Here is an 18,494-nt window from a genome sequence, read left to right on the forward strand (position 1 = left end):
TGACATAGATGTTTTACCCATACCGTATGTCCAACAGCTGTCTCCTTGCCAGAAATCAGGCATACAGTACAGTATATGCACTGCATAATCACAACAAGCAACATGACTGTAAAGAAGAACATTGCTGACTTTTTTTAGTAAATAATTGTTGAAACCATGGGGGTTATTCAGGTTTGTTATCAAACAAAAAAAGTTAGCAATTGGGTAAAACCATGTGCACTTCAGGAGGCGCATATGCAACATGTGCTGAGAGATTTAGATTTGGGTGGGGTGTGTTCAAATTGAAATCTAAATTGCAGTGTAGAAATTAAGCAGCCAGTATTTACCATGCACAGAAACAAAATAACCCACCCAAATCTAACTCTCTCTGCACATGTTATATCCGCCACACCTACAGTGCAACATGATTTTGCCCAATTGCTAACTTTATTGGTTTGCTAACAAACCTAAATAACCCTCATGTCCTCATATGGTGTACTGTTTCAGAATTAAGTTTTAAACTGACTGATATAAATCATCTCAGATATTCAGGAGTTGGGTTATGCCCGCTGACCACTAATAGTTTTCCTCTGATCCTATTTCAGCAGAAAATACCAAGTTTAATGCATCATAAGAAGTATTTCTTACAGTTTAGTGCAATATTACTTATTTAGGAGATATTTTCTCTAGCCAATTAAAATGTTCCTATCCATAATAGGATATATTCAAGCATAATTGGGGAGTTACAGCTTTTTCATTTTAATATATGTAAATATTTCAGTAACTTTCCTTTTCTTTTCATGTTATGGTCTATTTGTTGATCACTTATGCAACATGTAAAGCACATTTTCTCTGTGATACGTTCTTGTCTATCTGGACTGTTTCTGATTTTGTGTTTTTGGATTACTAATGTGTCCATACCATAACACTTACTGCATTCAGTGTTAAGGACCACATTTATGGTGACGTATTTAAAAAAAAAAAAAATACACTTGTGGTTCCAAATGATTTGTGGTTCATCCCCTCACAAGAACTCACCTCTGCCCAACTTTGACATGGTTATTGCATGTGCTTTGCAAATGAAAAATGATAGAGGGAGCTTCATTAACTGTTCATAGCCAACAACATAGTAAGCATACTGGTTGCAAGGACTATTGCACAAATTCTTCCTGAACAATTCTTTCAGCAGATGATATATGCATTTAGTTATAAATGCCAGCAATAAAATCTTATCAGTTGCAATGTTTCTATCATCACCTCTAGCACAGTCTTCAGTGCAATATAACAGCAATGGATGCAGCCTCCATTTCCAATATTGGGTCAGTTTAAAATAACATTTGCAAGGGATTCAATCACAGCTGGGCTCTTGCATAAAGGGACTTTCGTCCAGATTTATTTCTACTGTACAGCCTCCCCTTCCGATATGGGGTCACTATCAGGAGTATTCCCAGGTATTTTCCAATCTCCTCCTCATATACTGGCATTGTTACATAACTTTCTTCATCAGGGCTCACCTTCTAGATAGCTTGCAATGACCTCACCCCACACCCCCTTTCACTATGGGAGCTTTTGATTGGTCTCTGCTTATCTTCATCACGCCAAGTTTCTGATTGACCTTTAGCTGTACAACCAGGATTTCATCATTAGTACTTTGCAGAGGTTTCACTGTGCAGGCTCTTTTTTCCACTGCAAACACGCTACAGCCAGGAGGTACTCCACTTCTTGTCCTTTGTAGGAGTCTCTTTCTCTTATTCTGTACAGAAATTTTCACTAAGTTGCTGCATTTGCTACCAGAACAGCTTTCATCCTGTTTTCTCATGCACTTAGGTCTTCTCATCCTCTCTTATATGCCCTTTATCTTTGGTGCTTCAACTTCTTTTAATATAATTAGATACTTTATAGGAGAGCTTGAGGGGGCACCACTTTTATATCTATGTCTGCAATACAGGGAATGAGGAGTAGCACTGCTCCATTGTGCCCCTCAGCCAGGAGCAGATCAGGGGTGTGTGTGAATACCCCCCTTTCCCAACCCTCGCCATACACATGAAGGCAGCGGAGGCTGCTGCTGCTGCACCCAGGGTTCGGGAGACAGGCATAAGCCATTGACAGATAAGGGGGAGCATAGGTGACAGACTTGAGAGCCTTTATCAGGCCTGGTAAATAACCCCCCCCCCCCCTTTATCTGGACACAGACTCTTGATGCTTAAGATTATTAAATATGCATACCATAAGAAAACTGTGAGCACGCTTTTTAGTCAACCCCCTTTGTTAGAAAAATGTCTCTGTAAAAATGGTTGCTAAAAACCTCAAAGGGAAAGGGAGAGAGTCTCCTTGAGAGATAAAGCAAAAAGAACATGTTAAAAATTCTCGATCATTTGTGGGTCGGGGGAATTGAGATTGTCCAACATGTTGGATTTTGCCGATCACCTGACCCGGGCAACAGTAGAATGGGGAATTGCCCTATAGATGCCAGATGTATTCCCCCCCTTATTTGATATAATCATCTAAATAATAGTATGCAAATTTTGTTTAATTTTAGGATAATTGTCAAAAGCAATACCAAAATGTTTCTTTTAAGTATTAAGCTAAAATATTAGAAACAATTGTAAGCTCATTCTTGGATATTTTAAAACATTTGTGCCTTTATCTTATTCTACATTTTATTGTACTAAACTACTACAGTATACCTACATATTCTCCAGCTTAAATTTTTATTAATTAACTGTACTAACATTGGGGGTCATTCCGAGTTGTTCGCTCGGTAAATTTCTTCGCATCGCAGCGATTTTCCGCTTAGTGCGCATGCGCAATGTCCGCACTGCGACTGCGCCAAGTAAATTTGCTATGCAGTTAGGAATTTTACTCACGGTTTTTTCCTCGTTCTGGTGATCGTAATGTGATTGACAGGAAGTGGGTGTTTCTGGGAGGAAACTGGCCGTTTTATGGGTGTGTGTGAAAAAACGCTACCGTTTCTGGGAAAAACGCGGGAGTGGCTGGAGAAACGGAGGAGTGTCTGGGCGAACACTGGGTGTGTTTGTGACGTCAAACCAGGAACGACAAGCACTGAACTGATCGCATATGCCGAGTAAGTCTCGAGTTACTCAGAAACTGCACAGAGATGTCTTATCGCAATATTGCGAATCTTTCGTTCGCAATTTTGATAAGCTAAGATTCACTCCCAGTAGTCGGCGGCTTAGCGTGTGCAAAGCTGCTAAAAGCAACCTGCGAGCGAACAACTCGGAATGACCCCCATTGATATAGAGCATAGTCCATACGGCAAGAGAGCTTTCATCTTCCAGACATACTGTATCTTATGCCTTTCATATCTAATAACCAATTAGTGCTCTCATGCTTAAGGTATCTTAAAAATTGCACAGGATTTCAGTGGAATAAGTTGATATGTCAATATAAACAGCTCATCTTCATTCCACATCTGCTAATTACTCGATCAGGATTTTCACCCCCTTCTCTCTGCGTGTTGCAGCTATCTATCGCCCTCCTGGGCAACCCAAACAACAATTTCTAGAAGATTTCTCTGCCTGGCTCCCACACTTCTTATCCTCTGACATCTCCACCATCATTATGGGCGATTTCAATATAGCTCTTGACTGTCCACAATCTGTTCATGCATCCAAACTCCTCTCTCTAACCTCCTCTCTTGGCCTAACCCAATGGTCCGACTCCTCTACTCACCATGAGGGCCACTGCCTTGATCTTGTGTTCACCAGGCTCTGCTCAGTTTCCGAATTCACTAACACTCCTTTCCCTCTCTCTGATCACAACCTGATCACCTTCACAATCTCTTCTATTACTTTAAATTCTAGGACACTAAAACCAAGCAAGCCTCCTCTAACCCGCAGAAATACTAAAAATATACATTTTCAACAACTTTCCACTTCTCTGCAACAACTGCTCTCACCAATCTCTACATTTACTACACCTGACACTGCTGTATCACACCTGCACCAGACCCTAGAGAGTGCCCTTGATGAAGTGGCTCCAGCTACCCATCACACTCCACGTAGGCTTAGATGCCAACCATGGCACTCTAAATCAACAAGACACCTACAAAAACTGTCACGTAAAGTAGAACGTCAGTGGCGGAAATCTCAGAATCCAAGTGACTTTCTCACATATAAGACTACCTACCACTCCTATCGTCAGGCCCTGGACACTGCCAAACAAACATATTTCCAATCTCTCATCTCTTATCATGCCAACAACCCCAAGTGACTTTTTAATACATTTAAATCCCTTCTTTACCCTCCCTCACCTCCCCCACTAGCTACTATCAGTGCACAAGAACTTGCTTCCTACTTCAAGGATAAGATTGATAAAATCCGAGATGAAATGGTATGCTCTAACTCAGCCAGTGACCTGCTCAATTCCCTACCTGAACCCTCTGGCACTTTCTCTTCATTTGATCCCACAAGTGAAGATTAAGTATCAACACTCTTTTCATCCTCCTACTCCACTACCTCTCCTCTTGATCCTATACCCTCACAGGTCAGTAAAACTTTGTCTCCTGTGCTTATCCCAACCTTAACTAAAATCTGTAATCTCTCTCTCTCTCTACTGGTATCTTTCCCTCTCTGTTTAAACATGCAGTCATTACTCCCATTCTAAAAAAACACAACTCTGACCCAAACACACTCTCTAACTACCGTCCCATTTCTCAGCTACCCAGTCCCTCCAAGCTACTTGAGAGGCTTGCCTACACTCGCCTTACACACTTTCTTAACTCGCACAACTTATTGGATCCACTTCAGTCAGGCTTTCGTGCCCAACACTCCACAGAGACGGCACTGACCAAAGTAGTGAATGATCTAGTCACTGCTAGATCAAAAGGCCATTACACACTACTTATTCTTCTAGATCTCTCTGCTGCTTTTGACACTGTTGACCACTCTCTTCTCATACAAACACTACAATCCCTAGGTCTTCAGGACACAGCCCTTTCTTGGTTCTCATCCTACCTATCTAATCGCTCTTTCAGTGTTCACTTCTCTGACTCTACCTCCTCTTCTCTACCTCTATCAGTTGGAGTACTGCAAGGCTCAGTCTTAGGTCCTCTGCTTTTCTCAATCTATACCTCCTCTCTTGGTAAACTAATCAGCTCCTTTGGATTTCAGTATCATTTGTATGCTGATGATACTCAAATCTACCTATCCTCCCCAGATTTGTCACCACCAGTATTGGCTCGTGTCACTGGATGCCTGTCTGCTATTTCATCTTGGATGTCATCTCACCACCTCAAACTCAACATTTCCAAAAACGAATTAATTATTTTCCCACCAGCTAAGAGTAGTTACCAACCTGATATCTCTCTAACTGTTGACAATGCAACTATCCACCCCACCCCACAAGCTCGTTGCCTAGGTGTCACCCTTGACTCTGAACTGTCCTTTGTTCCACACATTCAATCTGTCTCTAAATCATGTTACATGCACCGTAAAAACATATCCAAAATACGCCCTTATCTTACACAAGACACTGCAAAAACTCTAATCCATGCACTCATCATCTCCCGCATTGATTATTGTAATAGTCTCCTTACTGGTCTTCCCAAACATAGGCTATCACCACTTCAATCCATTTTAAATGCAGCTGCGAGGCTAATCTTCCTCGCCAGACGTTCTTCATCTGCTGATCCGCTCTGTCAGTCACTCCATTGGTTACCGGTATTCTACCGTGTCAAATATAAAATACTTTTACTTACATACAAGGCTATTAACCAAACTGCACCATCATACATCTCCTCACTCATCTCAAAATATCTCCCTACCAGACCACTCCGCTCTGCACAAGATCTGCGTCTCTCATCCACATGTATTACCTATTCCCACTCAAAATTACAGGACTTTACCCGGGCTTCACCCACTCTGTGGAATGCACTCCCACGCACAATAAGACTCTCCTCTAGTCTCCAAACCTTTAAACGTTCTCTGAAAACTCATCTCTTCAGACAAGCCTACCAAATTTCAGACCCACACACATAACCTTCACAGCTTCCCTATCAAGTTACATCCCCTCTGTACAGTCCACATAAACTCACATTTTGTCTTCCAACATTGCTGGGTGATCATATCATATACAACCCATTAAGAACCTAGCAACCTGGGGAACCATTATGTGACAGGTAGCATCTATCCTTGTGTATCAATGCCTATTTCCCTATAGATTGTAAGCTTGCGAGCAGGGCCTTCCTACCTCTGTCTGTCTGTCTGTCTGTCTGTCTTTGCCCAGTTTTGTTCTATAATTGTTGTTCTAATTGTAAAGCGCAACTGAATATGCTGCGCTATATAAGAAACTGCTAATAAATAAACAAATAAATAAATTATAAATACTGTACAGTGTTCTATACGACTAGCCTATTTCATTAGAAAATAACAGAATATTCAATATACAGTATATGTATATAGGGGGTCATTCCGAGTTGATCGCTCGCTGCCGTTTTTCGCAGCATAGCGATCAGGCTAAAAACCGGCTGTTCTGCGCATGTGTATGGGCCGCAGGGCGCACGCGCCAAGTAATTTCACACAAAACTAAGCAATTTTACACAGGGGCGAGTGACGCTTTTCAGTCGCTCTGCTGATCGGTGAGTGATTGACAGGAAGTGGGTGTTTCTGGGTGGTAACTGAGCGTTTTCCGGGAGTGTGCTAAAAAAACGCAGGCGTGTCAGGCTAAAACGCAGGAGTGGCTGGGGAAATGGGGGAGTGGCTGACGGAACGCAGGGCGTGTTTGTGACGTCAAAGCAGGAACTAAACGGACTGAGGTGATCGCAATTTAGGAGTTGGTCTGGAGCTACTCAGAAACTGCAGGAAAACATTTTCGAGCAGTTCTGCTAATCTTTCGTTCGCTATTCTGCTAAACTAAGATACACTCCCAGAGGGCGGCAGCTTAGCGTTTGCAATGCTGCTAAAAGCAGTTAGCAAGCGATCAACTCGGAATGAGGGCCATAGTACAGTAGGATTTTGTAACCCTTCTACATTACATTGTGTTAATTATTAAAACAAATAATGCATGGGATACAAAAACATATTTTATATAACAGATATATATACAGGTAATAGTAATAATACATGATTACAGACTGACAAAAAAGGAACTGTAAACTATATATTACACACCCTTTAGAAATTGCTGATATAAAGTAACTTTTAAGTGGTTTAATATTGTATCAGTAAAAAAATAGCATTGCACAACCAAGAATAACACAATTCAATAATATTCAATAATATAACTAAAACTTTAAATAATCAAATACTATTCCTGATAAAAATATATTACAATTGATTACAATTGATTATACGCATACAGTAAAATGTATAATGACCTTGCAAACCACACCATCAAGCTCCTTGGTTTGGCAACAGTGTTAATGAACTCAAGAAAAAGGGGGTGCAGACTTGAAAGACGATAGAGAAGGATTAACCTGGTAGAGGATAAGTTAAAAATTCCTGTCAAATGAGATTATGGCAGCAAACAATAGGCTAGCCCAGGTTTTCCATACAGTGGAGATGCTTTGCAAACCATCATGCCTGCAGACTGATGAAACCATTTTCCAGGTAAGATGCAATGAGTTTGAAAACTTCTTTGTTGATAAAGTATCCTCCATCTGGTCTGGAATCTCCACAGTGCCATCAAATGAGTGCCAAGTTTCCAGGCCTTTTCATGGGCCAGCTTTGACCTTTGACCTAATGGATGTAAAAGAAGACATTGCTGAAATTGGCCAAATGTTGCATCCCACTACCTGTGTTCTAGTCAGATTCAGAGGGGAAGACATAGCACTCAAACAAATTCAGTATGATATCCCGGCTATCAGGATCCTCGCGGTCTGGAGACCGACCCCGTGATCCTGACAGTCAGAATACTTGATTGCCTCCTACTGAAACAAGCCCTGGTATATGTGTTTAATTATTTTCTGATGGCAAGAGGCAGAGTTGACTGTTCATTCTTAATCCTTCTGGTTTTCTCTGCAGCATTTGATAGCATGAGCCATGGGATTCTGATTGAGTGCATTAAAAATTTCTGTGGACTGGATGACACAGCCCTTAGCTGGTTCAAATCATTTCTCGCTGGCAGGTCACAGAGCGTTTTGTCTGCAGTATACTCATTGTCACCAGTGCCACTACCATGTGGTGTTCCACAATGTTCTATATCTATACTATCCCACATGCTTTTTGCAGTGTACTGTACATGCTACCAGTGGGTGACATAATCAGATGCCACTGCTATGCAAATTATACACCTGCCCTGTGCTCCATGTTCTGAGAAGTGAATAACAACCTTAAATGGCTGTCTAGCTGAGTTCCAGTAGTGGATGAGTGCCAGATGGCTGCCACTGAATCCTGATAAAACAGAGGTCTTTATGATAGAACATCAGGCTCAACATAAAGGACAAGACTGCAGCATAGCCAACCAACTGGACTTACACTTGGAGATTCAGAATTACCAAACATTGATCATGTGCAGAATATTGGCATTATCCTGGGTAGTGGCTTGACACTTAAACATTAGTTATCAGCCACAATCAAATCCTCATTCTTTTATCCGAGGAACATACAGATGTAACAGCCCTCATTGTTGCCATGATGCATACACATATGCCCATGCATCGCAGCAACGTCTTAGTGCACTTGGGTGCAAATAGTCGCACCCGCAATCTGGCAATATAATTCCGATGGATTGAGGGGGTGAATATTCCCATGTGCTGCTGGTGGGCACACTATTTATCTCAGTGTAATCGCACACGCAAATAATTGTGGGGGAATTGAGGGCTGCTACATCTGTACCCAGAATCAAGCACTTAATTCCCTCTGCAGATCTGCAAAAAGTCATACATGCATTTGTATCATCTCAATTTGAGTACTGCAATGCCCTCTACCTTGGACTCCCAGCAAAATAATTGCACCGCTTACAGCTGGTAGAAAACTAGAGATGTGCGGGGGCACTTTTCGTGTATTGTGTTTTGGATCTGGATCCCCGCTCGTGTTTTGGATCTGGATTGGTTTTTGCCAAAACCACCCTTTCGGATTTTGGTTTTGGATCTGGATGATTTTTGGACCCCCCCCCCCCACAAAAACAGCTAAAATCACAGAATTTGGGGGTAATTTGGTCCTACGGTATTATTAACCTCAATAACATTCATTTCCACTCTATTCTGAACACCTCACAATATTGTTTTTAGGCCAAAAGGTTGCACCGAGGTAGCTGGATGACTAAGTTAAGCGGCACAAAGACCAGGCCCATCTAGGAGTGGCACGGCAGTGTCAGACATGATGGCAGATTTAAAAACTAGGCCCCAAACAGCACATGATGCAAAGAAAAAAAGAGGTGCAATGAGGTTGCTGGATGGCTAAGCTAAGCATGAGAAGCTGAGCCACCAGTCATGAACATAGTCCAAGGCCTTAGCCTTTCCTTGCCACTTCATGTAGTGAATGGCATATTGCCAATTTTACGTTTCTCATATAGATAAAAAAAAAAATTCTGATTATTAATTTTTGCATCTTGGATTTTACACGCCCTCTATGATATTGGGCATCAGCCTTAGCAGACGACGTTGATGGAATTGCATAGTCAATGTCATGACTGGTGGCAGCAGCAGCTTCATCACTAGTACTTGGAACTGGAAGTGGTTCCTGATCTTCCACTATATTTTCCTCCGAATTGTTGTTCTCCATTTCACAGGACAGCACCCCTTTATTATTACAGCACACAGAACAGTGCCCCTTATTTTCACAGTGCCCCTGTATTATTACAGCATACAGGACCAGTGTAATGTTATTTTAACAGCAGCAGCACCCCTATATTTCACAGTGTACAGGAACAGTGCGCTTTTAATTGCACCCAAACTTTTATAGTAGACAGGGCCAGTGTAATGTTAGTAAGAGATCAGCACCCCTATATTTCACAGCATACAGGAACAGTGTGCTTTTAATTTTTAACTGCACCCAAACTTTTATAGCAGACAGGGCCAGTGTAATGTTATTAAGACATCAGCACCCCTATATTTTGCAGAATACAGGAGCAGTGTGCTTTTAATTTGTAACTGCACCCAAACTGTTATAGCAGACAGGGCCAGTGTAATGTTATTAAGACATCAGCACCCCTATATTTCACAGCATACAGGAACAGTGTGCTTTTAATTTTTAACGGCACCCAAACTTTTATAGCAGACAGAGCCAGTGTAATGTTATTAAGACATCAGCACCCTTATATTTCACAGCATACAGGAACAGTGTGCTTTTAATTTTTAACGGCACCCAAACTTTTAGAGCAGACAGGGCCAGTGTAATGTTATTAAGACATCAGAAACCCTATATTTTGCAGAATACAGGAGCAGTGTGCTTTTAATTTGTAACTGCACCCAAACTTTTAGAGCAGACAGAGCCAGTGTAATGTTATTAAGACATCAGCACCACTATATTTCACAGTACCCCTGCCCCCTATACAACACAGTGACAGCCACGACAGCAACACACATGTACAGATGCAGCACCAGGCAGTGACAGTCAGGACAGCAGGGACAGCCAGGACAGTACCCCTAACACAGCACAGATAAACCACAGTGACTGCAGCACCCCAACAGAGCACACACCAACCCCACGCCACCACCCACAGAGAGACAGAGTTCTGTCCCCCTCACTCTTCAAGTCCGGCGTGAAAATGGTTGCGACGTTCGGCTGTTTATATGGGATCCATAGCCCGCGAGAATCCGACAGCGGGATGATGACGTTTTGCCTCGCCCTGGTTTACGAGTCTGGCCGGAAGTCCTGAGCCGGGCTCGGATCCGTGCTCTGGGCATAAAGTTCGGGGGGGGGGGGGAAGGGGTTGGTTCTCAGGGAACCAAACCCGCTCGTGCCGATACAAAACAGGCTGTTAACTAACCAGCCCTATTCCAGCCACATAACATCCAGTCTCTACTCCTTCCACTGGCTGCCTATAAGATGACGAATCATTTTGAAGATTTTGTTGCTGACTTTCAAAGCCTATGGTACCTGAAACAGCTTCTTCTTTTAGCAGTGCCTAGAATCTCCCAGAATTCAACTTGCAGTCAAGCTTTTAGCCATATGGCTCCGACTTTAGCAAATTTGCTCCCCCACACAGTTCAAGAGGCCCTCATAATGGAGATTTTACAGGAGGTGGTTAGAAAAATGCAGGTGTGTCATGGCCATTTTATCTGCAGTGTAAAAATAAAGCAGCCAGTATTTACTCTGCACAGAAACAAAATATCCCACCGAAATGTCACGCTCTCTGCACATGTTATATCTGCCCCACCTGCAGTGCACATGGTTTTGCCCATTAGAGAACAATTTTGCTGCTGCGATCAGGTCTGAATTAGGCCGATTATCAGCTCCGTAGTCTAGAAATTTGCATTCGCAAACAAACATGAATTAGGCCCTATGTTCATTCTATTTGTTAAGCGTCTTGAGTCCTATTGGAGAAAGAGCACTATATTAATAAAATTCTTATCATTATAATTAGATAGTAGCAAGGTAGTGTCATAATATTAATGTTATAGGTCTATGTAGATTTCCCAAAAAAGCCAAGCAATGGCGCACAAAACAGTGTATTTGGGTGTATTAGTTGCCTCAGCCTTATTGTCTCTTTTTTATACACTCGCTGACTACTTTGGCCTACCTAAAATTGCTGAAAGGTAACTACTGTACATACTATAGCAGCAGTGTGGTGCAAATTGTCGACATTCAGAATGTTGACTCCTGAATGTTGAGATGTTCTGATTGTTGACATGGACAGGAGGTTGGCATGTCAAATGTTTGCATTAACACTGTCAGTAATGCCCGATTGTCAACATTATAAATATTGATGGGCGCTTGTTGAGTGTGCGGTCAGTAGTGGTTGTATTACTGATCCTAACCCCCCCTCGCAGCCTAACCCTAACCCAACATGTTTTGTTGACTTTGTCATTGTCGACACTGAATGTCGACATTCTGAATATGAATACCAGCAGCGGGATACCACTTTTTGACTCCCGGTCTGTTACATGCATCCTTGCAGCTCAGTTGGTTAGTTACAGTTGCCCAGTGTTAATTGACTGCACAGAAATACTTCTTAAGAGTTTGTCATAATCTAATTGTAAATTATATGATGTTGTCACCCATTTTCCCTGTGTAATGCAGTCGTGCTGACTGAATGTACATGAAATAATTAATTAATTTCTCTCAAATAGTATGTCATAATGTATTTGAAAACCATGTGATGCAGTCACTCGTTTTTCTCTGTGTAAAGATCCAAGATAATGGGATTGATAATACTCATAAAAATACTGCTGCTAATACACGCACGGTTTTATTAGCCGTGCAATAATTTAAGCAGCGGACAAATATTCTTTTTATTGTTATCTTTACTATTATTTTTCTCATTGGTCATTCATGTATTTCATTCAAAGTGCTAGTTACTAACACAGACTATAATTGGAGGTGGGGGCTGATTGCTTATAAAAGCACGGGCTCTGAATATATGGCGCTGTGCTAATCACATACAAGCCTGCATGCTTGAAAACTATTGGTTGCCATGCGCTGTAACAGTAATTAGGATGTCTGTGAAATACTGATTAACTATGAGGTTGGGTGAGAAACAATCACAGCAGTATATATTGCTACAATGTAGTTAGACTGTTTTGCACTGAACGTAATCCATGATGAATACTATATGATTAGCTACATTAGTATCAGCAGTGCTGACTGTTATGCTCGCAGACAGCTGTGAGAGGAAATGGTTACTTTATTTTGTAGCTAAAAGGATTAATACCGAACAGCCAACTAGCTACAGTCTCTATTATAGATATCATCCAGAGAGTCCAGGGGAACGTGTGACACTGCAGTGATTAACCATTTGCTGGAGCAAATTCATAATTCAAGGTTTCTCATCAAGTTATTAATCAATGTGATTGTGACATGATATTGATAGGAGAATAATCTTGCACAAAATAGTGAAATTAGTTAGAATGGTGATTAAGCTAAACATGTGTTATGACACTGTTATGAAATGAACTCTGTATGAATTGTTAGTTTTATGACAGAGTGTTGATTCGGACAATTAAGACAGGATATTGCATGATTAGTCACACTTAATTGCAGAAATGATAATTTGAAAGTGTTAGATTGCTCATTTAGACAATTATGACAATGTTATTGCAAGAAAAGTTTATTAAATTGCGGAATTGATATTTTCTTTTCACACTTATTTATTATTATTTTTTCACCATATTATCACAATATATGCACTGTTAAGACAGTAATAAGACATCATTAGCTAAGGCAAATGTGTACTGATTTAATGAAAGTTAGTTACATAATGTTATTAGTAGTTAGGAAATTATATACTGATTCAATGAATTAATTCTTATTACAACTATTTAAAAAAAAAACAATATTAAAGGTTACGTTTTAAAATAATAATCATATCAATTTGAACATATTTATTCAAATTTAAAAGAGTGCTCCAAAAAGGCAATCCCTGTCTTTTCCCGGCCACTGTCGGTTTGTGTATGTTTATCAGGTTTAAACATGATTGTTGGAGCACCTCCAGCTGATTAATTCTACCTATTAATAAAAAGGAAAAATTATTGGACAGCTGGTTTAATATATTTCTTTGACAAAAATTTTTTTGGTTCGGTGCAGGGTATATTGCGTTACTACATAGTTACAATAAAAGCAGGTGGACCTACCTGTACTTTCCATGTGTGCCACATTTCACATATGCAGTAAATGGTAAAGAAAAGTAGCACTAAATGCTTAACATTGCAAGAGTGATAGCACTGGCCTAATAGGTTATGTAGCTGTACAAGAAACATTCAATGTTGCCTGATTTTTGTGTTGCAAGAAAGGAGGACAAGCTGTGTGGGACAAACACATCTTCACTGCTTTGTAAACTGGAGAATGGAATGCTTAAAAACTTCCTTATACTGTAGCTCTGCAATGCTGACTTTAAATTCACTCCGTAACATTTTAATTAAAAAAATTTAATTACTCCAGTAGGAAAAGAAAACAATTATTGAAAAATAAAATAAAATAAATATATTTAAATTGTCAAAGCAAAACAGGGCTATAATTTTATAATAACACTCTTTTCCCATTCCTGTACTTTGCTATCACCATTGTGAAATAAGAAGATTGTGGTGGTACAGGTATCACTGTGATCCTCCTTAAATAGGATTCACCATGTTTTGCATGGAGAAGCTATCGCTGGAGAGAGGCAGCAAAGGCTACAGTATCTCCCATGGGGATTTTGTAAATATAGAGAAGCTCTATATTGAGGGAAGATAATTATTTTCACCAGATTTAGGTTTTTTTTTCCGTGGGATAAATATATTCCTTACGTAATTAGTAGAGATGGAACGTAGTTAAGATCTTGTTGGTGAGACTGGTTACATTTTCACTGCCTGCACATTGCAACCTTGGGCATATCACTTTGTCCAAGCTGTTCTAGTAGTGTCTGAACACTCTGCACAGGTTGTGTACATATTTGTGTAAAACCAGAAATTATAGATAATTATGTAATTTCTACATCTTCAATTGGAGAAACCATTTGATTTTGCTTTTATAGAAAACATTGTTTATGCAGTTTGATGGTATACCTTTAGCTTTTCCTTTTTTTTATTATCAGGTGTGTTCGTCGTTTTGAAGGTCATATAAATCGTTACCAACCATGTGGCGTTGCAATCAGTCCTTGTGGGAGATTCATTGCTTGTGGATCTGAAGATAGATGTGTAAGTTATTGTTTCCTAAGTTCTTGTTTTTGAGAGATTTGAATTACACAACTCCAGACAGAACTATTGCCTTATTCTTATCCCTGACACAGCAAATGAGGGTAAAGGTATTGGTGTATCTGTCAGCATGCACACGTTTTACATTTTCCTTTATGTTTTATATCACTTCTTTCAACTTTGCAGAGTGTTCGCATACAACAGCAGATGCTATATTACTTTTAACATTACTAATTTGATGAATCTACCCCTCATATGCATACCATTAGCATATTGCATGAAAAACTAGAAAGTTTTAAGTACTGGACATATTTTTTAAATAAACATATAAGTATTTTTTGAAAGACTTGCTACCATGTATACCGATGAAGCTTTCACCTTTTCATACTGCCAGTCTATCCCCGGCCTCCTAATTTTTGTATATTTAAAATGTTCATTACACTCTGTTCTACAGCAAAATGATCCAGGGACTGAAAATGAAGGGATTTGAAAGCTCTTGATAAAACTAAAAAGGATTTTCTTGCAGCAGTAATTTATAACTTATGATATATGAGAGAGGCAGGAGAAGGTCAGACTGTGGCAAGTACATACTGTATAAGAGATGGATAAAAAAAAATGTCCCTGATTTGGTCTTATAAGGATATGAGAGGATAACTGATTTTCTCAAGTAGAAAGTGATTTGATTCTGTTTTTTATAGCAAATGTAATAGCATAAAGAGAGGTATTTTAAAATTTTGAAATGATTGCTCTTGAATGAAAACAAAACAAATGGTATTTTCGTAATTTGACTGAAGTAGAAATCACTGCATGAAAATAATCATAATGTAAGCACATTGAGGTCAAAGATAAATGAAGTATATGCTGCCAAAATGATTAAAGAGCTGTGTTATAAAGCGTAAGTATGCAGTGATACACAATGAAGTTCTGCACAGCATGGATTTAACAATACAAGGAATTTATCTTTAATATACTGCAGAAACAGGGTTTTATGATTTTATTATCTTTAATGATACACTAGATTTAAAATTGGCTGTCTCCTACAAGGTTCTCCAAAGACAATAAAAGATTTTTTAAGCGCAGTGTGTTTTGCCAAATAGCCTTAAGTGGTCTTTATATTTCTATGGCCAAAGGTATTGTGAAGCAGTCCAAGGTTCAAATGTGTTTACAATTCAACATATTCATACATATTAAAGGGGATCTTCACTTAAAATTGTTGACACAACATTTGTATGAGTCTCACAGTCTATGTAATAATATTGACTGCTGATAAAAAGTTGTTATCAGTTGGTCTGAACTCTGATCCCATCTATGTCAGTGACGTTACTTCCGGAGAGTTCCGGCATAACACACATCTGCAGTCTCCAAACACTTCTGTTATATCCCATAGAGATACAGTAAGTGGGCTCGGTTTTCAGAAACTTCTGGGATCCAAGTGAATCCGAGCAGCATCTTGGGTTTTCCCGACTTGCTCGGATTGCTAAACGATGCAAAGTGTTATCATCCTGGCGTCGGATTCTCACAGATTTTGGATTCTATCTAATGACCCTGCTGCAGTGACTCAGCGTCATATCTCACTGTCCACGTTGCTTTGCTGGCAGCTGAGCTGTGCTGTTTCCAGTGGCTGCTGTGCTGTGTCCATCCACTCCCTGTGTCCAGTGGCTGCTGCTGTGTCCATCCACTCCCTGTGTACATCCACTCAAGTGGCTGTACTGTGTCCAGTGGTTGCTGGGCTGTGTCCATCCACTATCTGTGTCCAGTGGATACTGCTGTGTCCATCCACTCAAGTGGTTGTGCTGTGTCGAGTGGGCGCTGTGCTGTGTCCATCCACTCCCTGTGTCCATCCACTCAAGTGGTTGTGCTGTGTCCAGTGGGTACTGTGCTGTGTCCACCCACTCTGTGTCCATCCACTCAAGTGGCTGTGTCCAGTGATTACTGTGCTGTGTGCATACACTCCAGTGCTGCTAACATGTCTGTCCAGTGTCCATCCAAAATAGTAAAAAAAAGACAAAGTTAAAAAAAAGAATATAAATAGTTAAAAAAAAAATTAAACAAGTTTATAAAAAAGTAAAAAAAAAGTTGAAAACACTTATTTCTTTTTTTTACAGCTTGTATGTGCTGTACCCCTGGCTCTGTTGACATAACACATAAGCTGACCTATCTGTCTAGTCTTCATACACTCCAGTGCTACTGACGTATCTGTCCAGTGTTTATACACTCCAGTACTGCTGACGTATCTGTCCAGTGTTCATACACTCCAGTGCTACTGACATATCTGTCCAGTGTTCATTCACACCAGTACTCCATTACTGCTGACGTATCTGTCCAGGGTTCATACACTCCAGTGCTGCTGACGTATTTATCCAGTGTCCACCCAAAAACGTTTTTTAAAAAGTTAAAAAGGTTTTTTTTTTTTTTTTTACAACTTGTTGTTTGTGCTGTACGTTTGGTTTGATGGATGATATAATAAGGGGATTAGGGGACAGCTAAAAAATTTGGTTCAGTTACATTGTAAATAAGCATTAGATGTCTGACATTTTGTAATACAGCCAATAAATTCACATGTAATGAAATTCTTCTGGGAATTTATCGTCTGCATTCTTATAAATCTTGGTGCAGCCAATAAAATGTCTGCCTGCATTACACATGTAGGAAAGAGGGGTGGGGTTCAGTGGTCTACAGTAAATAGATAGACAGTCCTTAGGTCGCTCCATATGGTCGATATGTAAAAGTAAAAAGGACAACTGTGTCTAAGGTTGACAGGTACAAAAGGTTGATATAGTCAAATGGTCGACACAGAAAAGATCAACACATTTTTTTTAGTTTTTGGAATGACATTTTGTATGTATCATCATATGTGACCCCAATTTGTGTACTATGTACCCTCGTGAGACTCTCTTTGCTTGCCACACTTCAGGCAAGGTGGCTCACAAGGTTACTGTTCCCAATTGTAGTTCACGTGGATGGTAAATGAAGCAATAGTTGACAAAATAAAAAAAATTGTGTTGACCATTGTCATGTCAAACTTTTGAACCTGTCAACCTTCTTTAATTGTCAGAAATAACAAAAACTCTTAGGGAAATTCTTCTGCGCACTCTAGGAGCTGCAGTCTGCGATTATATCACCACACACACACCAATTATATAACCTTTTAACACAATACTTTTAGTACTATCACAAATAGCACTCACTATAACAGAAATGAAAAGTCACCATACACAGTGCAGGCCAATGTTCATATGATGATGAGCAGTCCTGTAGGTGTCAACAACCTTATAAGGATGAAATGATGAAAAGCTCCTCTTGATTTCTGCTGATCCTGATCCCACGTGGTTGGGGTCTCCCAATTGGAATAGGAATAAAAGAAATAAAAAATATATAGTGTAGTACAGTTTAGGTATAAAATTCTTCCTTTATTCCACCGCCATGACAAATTCAGAAGGGTGTATCCGTCACCTTCTATTTTCACTATAAAAAGGTGCGTACCCTACTCACATCTGAGTGAGGTATGTATCTCCCATAAAGTCAGGGCCGTCTTTACGTATGGGCTCAATGGGCACTAGCCCAAGGGCCCCATGAGTATAAGGCCCCTATGCTGATAGCTGAGGGTCTCCTCTTTCCAGGGATACCAGATTTTTGAAAATCGTCCCTGGGGAACCGGAGATATCCGACTTCAAAACAGTGGTCCCCATCCAAGCCTGCTAATTACTCTTCCCTGCCAGATATCTTGGGTTGTGCCTGACTTAGAATTTTTCTGAGGACATACTCCAAGAGCTGAGACTCTCCC

The 18,494-nt window shown here is 40.1% G+C and overlaps 1 protein-coding gene across 14 annotated transcripts in view; it reads left to right on the forward strand.

Moving 5' to 3' along the window:
* The window catches only part of WDR27 (WD repeat domain 27), a 1,147,516-nt gene that overhangs the window by 822,915 nt on the left and 306,107 nt on the right, over nt 1-18,494 (forward strand). For 11 of the 14 annotated variants that reach the window (XR_010176117.1, XR_010176118.1, XM_063917760.1 and 8 more), the window contains one exon: nt 14,611-14,713. Coding sequence is in view for 12 of the 14 variants with exons in the window: in XM_063917760.1 (XP_063773830.1) it covers nt 14,611-14,713 (103 nt within the window). In the remaining 2 variants the exon portion in view is untranslated. Of the gene's footprint in view, nt 1-12,786; nt 12,864-14,610; nt 14,714-18,494 lie in introns of those variants that run through there. The other 3 variants (XM_063917754.1, XM_063917759.1, XM_063917761.1) reach the window with 3 other exon arrangements.

The sequence above is a fragment of the Pseudophryne corroboree genome, chromosome 4 (assembly GCF_028390025.1).
Source record: "Pseudophryne corroboree isolate aPseCor3 chromosome 4, aPseCor3.hap2, whole genome shotgun sequence".
Classification (NCBI taxonomy): Eukaryota; Metazoa; Chordata; class Amphibia; order Anura; family Myobatrachidae; genus Pseudophryne; species Pseudophryne corroboree.